Here is a 9350-nt window from a genome sequence, read left to right as displayed (position 1 = left end):
GCAGGCCCTGGGAAAGTACCCCTCAGACGGCAGGAGGTGCCAAGCACTCGTCTCCATGGCTCTTCCCCGGGGCCCAGCAGATGGCAGCCTCCCCATGGGGGACCCCACCCCCTCTGAAGTCACGCCAGGGCCTAGCCGGGCCCCTGCCAGCCCAGCAGCCACCAAGCGGCGGGCGCTCCTCCGGGAACTGGAGGCTCAGGTGCAGGCCGCCTACGGGCAGGTAAAGGGGGCCGGGGTGTGGGGTCATCCTCAGCTGAGGGCACCGTGAGGGAACAGCGGGGACCCCACGCCTTAGCTGGGGCCCCACAGGACAAACCCAGGGCTGAGCCCAGGAAGGGGAGCTCAGACACGCACTCTGATGGAGGGGCCAGCAGCCACTCAGCTGCCCAGAGGGAGGCTGGCATCCCCCCCAACCTCTGCCATCACTGAGCCCTGTTTCCAGCCAGCAGAGCCCAGAGTCAGCTGTCCTTGGGTCCTTACTTAAATAGTGGGGCCGGGGCAGGTCCAGGCAGGGGTGCCGAGAGCAGGCAGGCTGGGCGGATGCTCTGAGGTGACAGCAGGGGTCCAGCAGGGAGGGGCAGGTGCTTCCTGGGTCTGCCCTTCCCTGGAGAGATGACCCAGCCCACCCTGGCAATTAAGGCACCTGGCTTCCTCCTCCCAGGTCTAGGCCCTGCTTCTGAAGACATTAAATCTCTCCAGATTGGGCCGGGGGGAGAGAATGTTGGAGAGGGCGTGTCTGCAAGACCCTCAGGAGTAAGCATGGGGAAGCTGTGCCTTCCGGGCGGGGGTGGGCCTTGCGCCCCAAGTGGCCACCCTCACCAGCAGAGATGCTCAGAGATAATCCCAGATTAGGACCCAAGCCCCTGTGCCCCGGGCTCCCCGCCTGCCCACCCGCCAGCGATCTTCCCCACAAAACCCTCGGAAAATCCCCTGCAGTGATCTCAGACTCTCACTGGGAGCCGGTGGGAGCCCACAGCATCCTCTGAGGCCCAGCCTTGGGCTGCCCCTGGGACTCCAGGCCTGGCATGGTTCAAGGGCCCATGGGAAACTGTGCCAAGCGGCCCCGGCACCGGGCGCCTAAGGTAGGAGGGTTAAGGGGGAGAAGCCAAGGCCGGGAGGCTGGGCTGGACCCTGAAAGGGTCTGATGGGGTGGGCAGGGCCTGACTGGGGTCACAGGTGGGCACAGCAGGGGGATGAAGGGGTTGGTGCCCACCACTGTTGACCAAGATCTTCCCTGGCAGACCCCAAACTCTGACCCATCGTAGTCTTGGTTCCTGCAGACCTCTGGGCCTTCTGCTGCCAAGCTCGTCAGGCCCCCCAACTGCCCATCCAATTGCCCCCTTCCTGCTGCTGCCCTTGCCCTCTGGAGTGACCATGGCCCTGTGCCTTGCCCCTTTTCCGGGCCTCAGTTTGCCCCCCTGAACAGTAAGGGAGCGGACCCTTCTAGTCGAGAGCGTTGATGGTGAGGTTCCACTGTCCTGTGCTGGGTTCTAATGACGGGAGAGGCTGGCAAGTGAGGGTGGAGAGGGGTCACTGCCCCTGCTCATGGCTGGCTCTGCTGCAGGACCGCTGGCAGTGGCCTGGCTCCCCCCCAGGGGGGTCCCGCCGTGGCCTAGGCCCCAGCCCCAGCCCCAGCCCCAGTCCCGAGGAGCCGGGGGCCCCTTGGCCGGGCGTCCAGGGCTACTCCGTGCTCAGCAGCGTGGTGGGGCCCGCCTGCATCTTTCTGCGGCCCAGCATCGCCGCCACCCAGCTCGTATGTACGGCCACCACCTGCCTGCCTCCGGTCCCTACCCTTGCCCCCACGTTTGCCTCTCCTTGAGCGGGGGGGAGAGGACTGAGTGGGGATGTCAGAGCAAAGGCTCACAGACCTAGGGACGTGGGGGACAGAGAGGCGTGGAGAGACAGACAGAAGATCAAAATGAGGGGGACCTGGGGAAACAGGCCAGGAAAGAGAGAAGAGGGGGGCAGGGAGTGACTTAGAGAAACGGCGGAGACAGAAGCCACCAAGGGGACGGGCAGGGAAGGGACAGGGCCCCCAAAGAGGAATAGAGAGAACAAGAGCGACACGGTGACACTGATGCCCCCATGGCCAAGCCGGAGGGTCTGCCCAACCCCAGCTCCACCTCTGGCTAATGGAGCTCCAGGAGCGGGGCACAGGGGACAGATGCCCGGCCCATCAGCATGAATGGTGGGAGAAGAGGAGTGCCTGTATGTTGTGGGGCTGAGTGGGGGCCCCAAGAGAACAAGAGGAGGTGCAGGTACCTGGGGGGTTGTGCAGGGAATTCGTAACCCTTCTGTCTTCCCTCAGGACCGGGAGCTGCGGCCAGAGGAGATTGAAGGTAAAGGGTTGGGGAAAGAGCTAGAGTTTCCAGGGTGGGGGGCACTGGGTGGGGGTCTGAGCAGTCTCCAGGAAGGACTGGGAGCAAGCGGGCTGGAGGGGATCCGAGCGGGAAGACGGGGACCAGACTGAGCAGGGCGGGGTTGAGAGAACCCCCAGCTGTCAGTTTCCTGGTTCTCTTTGCCAGGCAGGACGTGGTCCCCTTTTATTCATCCAGCAAACACTTCCTGGGTGCCCACTGTGGGCCTGGCCCAGTTCTGAGTACTGGGAAACGTGGCCAACCAGATAGATCTGGCCTGCGTCCTCTGGAGAGAGATGTCAACAGGTCAACTGCCAGTACAAATGGTGCTATGCGCTCTCAAGGAAGTGATCAAAGGAGCCAGAGGACTGAATTGAGAGGGAAGACCTCTTTGAATAGGTGGCATAAAGACCAAGGATGTTCCAGAATGTGAGCTCCATGAGGTCAAGGATTGTTTTTCCCCCTCTCTTTCTTTCTCACCTCCTTCACGCTCTCCTTTCTTTCTCTCCTTCCTCCCTTCCTTCTTTTCTTTCTCCCTCTCTCTCCTTCTTCCCCTCCCTCTCTCTTTCTCTCCCTTATCTTTTTCGTTCTTCACTGCCACATCCCCAGTACCTAGAGCAGTGCTGGGCACAGAGCAGATGTCCCTTAAATATTTGCAGAGGGAATGAAAGGAACAGCACATGCAAAGGCCCTGGGGTAGCAAAGAGAAACAACTGTTTAGAAAGCATGGACACGACAGGACCAAGGTGGGAAGGTCTAATGCAGGCTGGGGTCCCAGGGGACGTGCGGAAAGGACTGACCCCGCCCTGCCTGGCAGAGCTGCAGGCCGCCTTCCAGGAGTTTGACCGAGACCGAGACGGCTACATCGGCTACAGGGAGCTGGGGGCCTGCATGCGGACGCTGGGCTACATGCCCACCGAGATGGAGCTCATCGAGATCTCCCAGCAAATCAGTATGTGCCTGAGACCTGTCCCACCCCCAGTTCTCCAGAGGCCATGACCACGGTCAGGGCAGCCGGGCAGCCCAGGGAACCGAGGTGTCTACACAGGTTGGCTCCCAGAACCTGGGACTTTGGTCATTCTCACTGCAAGCTCTCTGCCTCCAGAGAATCTCACCATCCCCCGTGAGGTGGGTGGGTCAAGGGGCTACCATGCCCACTTTTTAGATGAGGCAACAGTCTCCACTAGTGGTAAAGAAACTGCCTACCAATGGAGCAGACTTAAGAGACCGGGGTTCAAACCCTAGGTTGGGAAGATCCTCTGGAGAATATAGCAACCCCACTCCAGTACTCTTGTCTGGGAAATCCCATGGACAGAGGACCCGGGCTGTAGTCCATGGGGTCACAAAGAGCTGGACACAACTGAAGCGACTTAGCACACAGCCACAGTCTCCCGGTGACTTGCCTAAGGTCGCACAGCCAGGTCACTGGAGCCAGGAACTTGAGCCCAACTGAGCTCTTCAGGAAAATGAAGGGAAGCCGGCAGGAGACACAGCCTAGGAGACACAGAAGGAGGGAAAGGCCCATTCAGTGGGGCGGGGAGAGGGACACAGGCCAGGAAGAGAGGGCGGAGGAGGCCAGGGCTGGGCAGGGGTCTCTGATGGTTCCGGGTCTCTATGGGCGTGGCCCCCAGGTGGCGGGAAGGTGGACTTTGACGACTTTGTGGAGCTGATGGGCCCCAAGCTGCTGGCGGAGACCGCGGACATGATCGGCGTCCGGGAGCTGCGGAACGCCTTCCGGGAGGTGGGGTCCCCGGGGACGGCGCGGGCGGGGCCTGCGTGTCGGCGGCGAGGGAGGGGCCGCGCGAATGAATGACTCGGTCCATGACTCGGTCCGTGACCCGGTGTCGCCGCAGTTCGACACCAACGGGGACGGCTGCATTAGCTTGGGTGAGCTCCGGGCGGCCCTGAAGGCCCTGCTGGGAGAGCGGCTCAGCCAGCGGGAGGTGGACGAGATCCTCCGCGACATTGACCTCAACGGGGACGGCCTGGTGGACTTCGAAGGTACCGCCCACCGTTCCCCCACGCTCAGCCCCGCGGACCCTGCGCGAGTTTTCACAGAGGAAGAGCCTCAAGCGCTGTGTGTGTGTGCCAGGCTCTGTGCTAAGCACACCTACCTCCTCTCCCGACTAACCATCAGGAGAACCTGGGAGGAAGCCAGGCTTAACCCCATAAGGAGGAAAAAATCGGTTCTCAGGGAAGCGAGGGTGCTTAGCAAAAGAAGTGGATGGAGCCAGCATCTAGATCCAGGAAGCCTACCCCTTCCCATCAGAGGGAAAACAAGGATTAAATAATAAAAGGAAGCCAAGGAAAGTAAAGTCTTCCCTCATAGCTCAGCTGGTAAAGAATCCACCTGCAATGCAGGAGACCCCAGTTTAATTCCTGGGGTCGGGAAGATCTGCTGGAGAAGGGAAAGATTACCCACTCCAGTATTCTTGGGCTTGCGTCGTGGCTCAGCTGGTAAAGAATCCGCCTACAATGCAGGAGACCTGGGTTCGATCCCTGGGTTGGGAAGATCCCCTGGAGAAGGGAAAGGCTACCCACTCCAGTATTCTGGCCTAGAGAATTCCATGGACAGTATAGTCCATGGGGTCCATAAGAGCAGAACGCAACTGAGCGACTTTCCCTTTCACGGAAAGTCAGGGCTTCCCCGGTGGCTCAAACGGTAAAGAGTCTGCGTGCAATGCAGGAGACCAGGGTTCAATCCCTGGGTCAGGAAGATCCCCTGGAGAAGGCAATGGCTACCCACTACAGTATTCTTGCTTGGAGAATTCCATGGACAGAGGAGTCTGGCGGGTTACAGTTCATAGGGTCACAACGAGTCAGACACAACTGAGCGACTAAACACACACAAGGAAAGTCAGTGTGTAGAAATTCTCCAAGGTAGGCCCAAAAGTGTTCCCGAGCTTCATAGCAGCCAAAGCAAAGAGGAAAGTAGGTTCAGTTACAAGATTTTTTCCCTCCCATAAAACAAAGCCCCTCTTCCTGGCCTATTCTCCACTGAATCCAGGGGACTCCATCGTAGGCCCTGCCCTTGACCACACTCCCTCCCACCTCGAAGTCAGTATCTTCGCCTCACTCTGGGGGGTCGAGGTCCAGAGAGCAGACTGAAATGTTGGCTTTGTCCTGGCAGAGTTTGTGCGAATGATGTCTCGCTGAGCCTGCACAGAAGCTGGAAGCAGCAGACAGGACTTGGGACCAGAGCCACTGGCTGCCAGTGTGTTCTTGGAGCCCCTCACCTCCAGCTGGGACCCCTCCCCCTCTCCTCCCTCCCTGGCCTGTGAGCACAGCCCTTGCCTGCAACACCCCCGCCCCACTCCTCCACCAAGCCCCCTTGCCCAGCTCTGTTTCTCTGACAATAAAGCATCTTCGAGCTAGGGACACAGCTTCCACTGCTCACTTGTTCATCCTCCATATATTTGGCCCCCAAAGTGAAGTCCTCTCGATTGTGAACTTTAGGTGGGTAAGGGGCCCTCCCTGGATCCTGCAGCCAGCCCAGAACAAGTACTGGGAAATGTTCCCAGATGAGTAAACCCAACCTGCTTCTCCCAGAGCTGGGTGCATGGTGGCCCCTCACCCTGTGAAGGGCTCTTGCTGGATCCAAGGTTACAACCGAAGACCACGTGCCTAAGGGCTTCTCCCAAGCTCCTTCCCATTTCCTCTTAGAGGGGCGCAGCTCAGAGCTCCCTGCAAGAAAGAGCTTGCTGGTGGGCTGCAGGGGGTGAGGGAGCTGACAGGCCCCTTCAGGATATATCTCAGCCTTTGGGCACATGCCTCACTCTTCCCTGGAGCCTGCAGCCACTGACCGAGCACACAGATGGGCTCTGTTCCGAGCTCCCCTCTAGGTTAGCCGAGGTGTGGTCAGGTCAGCCCCGAATCAGCGACTCTCTGCCCAGTCCTTCTTCATCACACTTCCTCTTTTTCACATTCCGAACTTCATCTTGGTGTTTGCCTCCCAGGGAAACCAAATAACACAGCTCCTCAGTCCAGCCCTGCCGTGGTTTTCATAACCCCATTTTCCATATTGAGGGACCCGGGAGGCCAGGTCTCAGCAGTGTGCGGGAGTCCTCCCAGCTCCACTGCCCTCTCCCTGCTCCCGGCCGTGCAGCACGTGCTGCCGGATTTTTCTTTCTAAAATGCCGTTTGTGTTTTGTCACACTTCTATCCAGAAACTGGCCACTGGGTCCCCCATTGCCCCCTGGGCTGATCCAGTCCCTGTGCCTGGCACTGGAAGGCTCCATGAGGATGAGGAACTGGCGCACAGTCACGCACGTTAGGAAGAAGCATCAGGGAGACTTCAGCCAGGCCTGGGGACTATAGAGTCACAGTGCCAACCAGAAAGGGTGCCTTCAGGTCGGAGTCGACCCCGGACAGGCTGAGGCCTCTTCTAGCCTTGTATGACTAGGCGCCATTCCCACCTGCTGGGAGGAAGGATGAATTTGACCTTTAGGCCCAGAAAGGGGAGGAGCTTTCAGTGATTGTGCCAGCAAGATGGCCTTGAGACAGAGCAGGCAGGCTGCCACCAGCGTCTTGCTCAGTCTGGATCTTGGACACCGAGGTGCCAGGGCTGGCTGCAGCAGCCTCAGCACCACTTGCCTGGCAGATCACAATTAATCCTTAATCCCCAATTAGATGATCTCTCCTGCCAGTCTGGCAGGCTTGGGGATGAGGGGGGAGTTGCAGCTTGTCTGGGAGCCATGGTCCTCCCTCCCTCCCCCTACCCTCCACCGGCAAGCACAGATGGCATTGCTGCCCGAAAAGAAATCTGTCCCCTCTGCAGGGGCTGGGGAGAATGATGGGCATGGGCCAGGGCAAGAGCAGACCCTGGTCAAGGTCAGCCTCCCACCGGCCGCAGCTTGGTAGGTGCTATGGTTGGAACTGGGGAGAGGGGACGGTTGGTGGGGAGGTTTTAATTGGCTGCCTTGTATCTGCTGGCATCAGCAGTGCCCACAGCTCCCCCAAATCCACCACGCGCCCTCCCACCCCAAAAAGGCTGTTAGCCCAGAAGTTCCAAGCAGACACAGCTGAAGCAGGGATCAGGGCTAGAAGGACCAATACGCAGACGACAACTATGTGGAGCCAAGAACCCGTCCTCCGTCTGAAGGGGGCACCTGCCCTCCAGCTCCACTGACTGCTGCCAGTTGGAATAGGCTAGAGCTACAGGTTCTCCTGGTTTTCCAAGAGAAGCTGTCAGTTGAGACTTTTACGTTAAGTCCACTTTATATATTTATTTATTTTTAATGTCGGCTGCACTGGGTCTTTGCAGCAGCATGTGGGGGCATCTCTCATTGCAGAGCACGGGCTCTAGAGCTTGCAGGTTCAGGAACGCAGTGCTCAGGCTTAGTTGCCCTGCAGTGTGTGGGATCCTTGTTCCCGACCAGGGATCAAGCCTATGTCCCTTGAACTGGAAGGCGGATTCTTAACCTCTGAGCCACCAGAGAAGTCTCAGTTTCACTTTAAATAGTTGGAGTATAATGTATATGCAGTAACATGGATGAATGTACAGTTCAGTGAGTTTTTGCATGCATATGCAGCCAGGTAACCATCATCCCAATAAAGATATTAATCCACTTATTTAAGAATAGTTCCCGGTTTACAGAATTATACTGAAGACAGGACAGGGAGCTCCTGAATACCTCACATCCGGTTTCTCGCGTGTATTAGTCAAGGCTCTCCAGAGAAACAGAAGCAATAGGAGATGTGGCAGTGAAAAAGGTATTTATTATTAAGGAATCGGCTCAGGCAGTTATGGGCACTGAGCCATCCTCAGATCTGTAGTCAGCAAGCTAGTGATATGGAGACCTGGTGATATAGTTCCAGTCCGAGCCCAAAGGCCCAAAAACCAGAAAAGTTGATGTTGGAAGTTTCAGTCTGAGAGCGAAAGAAGCCTGGTGACCCTGCTCAAAGGTCAGGCAGGCAAAACTCCCCCCTCACTCAGCCTTTTTGTTCCATTCAGATCTCACTCAGCCCACACTGGGAAGACGCATTCGCTTTACTTAGTACTCAGATGCAATGCATCTCATCCAGACGCTCCCTCAAGACCCTCCAAAATAATGTTGGACCTTTGGCTTGGGCACCCCATGACCCAGTCAGATCGACACACAGAATGAACCACGACACTCTAGTAACATCTTACATTAGAATGGTACCTCTGACACTGCTCATGAACTAATGAAGTGAAGTGAAAGTCACTCAGGCGTGTCTGATTCTTTGCGAGCCCATGGACTACACAGCCCACCAGGCTCCTCCGTCCATGCAATTCTCAAGGCAAGAACACCTGTGAAAGGGAAAGTTGCTCAGTTGCGTTCGACTCTTTGAGACTCCTCTGACTGTGCAGCCCGTGGAATTCTCCAGGCCAGGATACTGAGGTGGGTAGCTATTTCCTTCTCCAGGGGATCTTCCCAACCCAGGGATTGAACCTGTATCTCCCACATTACAGGTAGATTCTTTACAGTCTGAGCCAACAGAGAAGCCCAAAGAACTATTGCTGCTGCTGCTGCTAAGTCGCGTCAGTCGTGTCCGCCTCTGTGCGACCCCATAGACGGCAGCCCACCAGGCTCCGCCATGGCTGGGATTCTCCAGGCAAGAACACTGGAGTGGGTTGCCATTTCCTTCTCCAACGCATGAAGGTGAAGTCGCTCAGTCATGTCTGACTCTTCGCGACCCCATGGACTGCAGTCTACCAGGCTCCGCCATCCCTGGGATTTTCCAGGCAAGCATACTGGAGTAGGTTGCCATTGCCTTCTCCAAAAGAACTAATAGTGACGCCTTATTATTAAAAACCATATTTTATGCAGATTTCATCTCTTCTTCCCTTGTTCTGTTGCAGAGTGCCTTCCAGGACACCATTTACATTAGAAATCATGTCTTTTTAGGGTTCTCTTGGTTGTAATGGTTTTACAGAATTTTCTTTTTTAATTATCTTGTCAGTTTTAAGGAATACCAGTCAGGTATTTTATAGAATGTCCCTAAATTGGGATTTGTTTGTTTTTACCA

General features: G+C 57.0%; 1 protein-coding gene across 3 annotated transcripts; it reads left to right on the top strand.

Annotated features, from left to right (window-relative positions):
- Nucleotides 962–5734, top strand: CABP2 (calcium binding protein 2). Of its 3 annotated transcripts, XM_018043047.1 has the most exons (7): nucleotides 974–1082; nucleotides 1565–1753; nucleotides 2309–2339; nucleotides 3175–3309; nucleotides 3989–4098; nucleotides 4211–4358; nucleotides 5488–5702. In XM_018043047.1, the coding sequence occupies exons 1-7, from the start codon at nucleotides 1026–1028 to the stop codon at nucleotides 5511–5513; spliced, it is 696 nt and encodes a 231-aa protein (XP_017898536.1). In that variant the 5' UTR covers nucleotides 974–1025; the 3' UTR covers nucleotides 5514–5702. The 3 variants fall into 3 exon arrangements, with proteins under 3 accessions (XP_005700008.1, XP_017898536.1, XP_005700009.1); XM_005699951.1 differs by lacking the exon at nucleotides 1565–1753 and having other exon boundaries at nucleotides 962–1082; nucleotides 5488–5734; XM_005699952.3 differs by lacking the exon at nucleotides 1565–1753 and having other exon boundaries at nucleotides 1041–1082; nucleotides 3175–3315; nucleotides 5488–5713.

The sequence above is a fragment of the Capra hircus genome, chromosome 29 (genome assembly GCF_001704415.2).
Source record: "Capra hircus breed San Clemente chromosome 29, ASM170441v1, whole genome shotgun sequence".
In the NCBI taxonomy this organism is placed as follows: Eukaryota; Metazoa; Chordata; class Mammalia; order Artiodactyla; family Bovidae; genus Capra; species Capra hircus.
Note: the sequence above shows the minus strand (reverse complement) of the source record. Positions and strands in the feature narration are given on the sequence as shown.

Excerpts from the sequence above, each read along its gene's own strand:
- CABP2 (XM_018043047.1), top strand. The coding sequence starts at position 1,026 with ATGGTTCAAGGGCCCATGGGAAACTGTGCCAAGCGGCCCCGGCACCGG. Across the intron at positions 1,754-2,308 it reads GCATCGCCGCCACCCAGCTC|GACCGGGAGCTGCGGCCAGA; the intron begins GTATGTACGGCC and ends GTCTTCCCTCAG. Across the intron at positions 2,340-3,174 it reads GCGGCCAGAGGAGATTGAAG|AGCTGCAGGCCGCCTTCCAG; the intron begins GTAAAGGGTTGG and ends CCTGCCTGGCAG.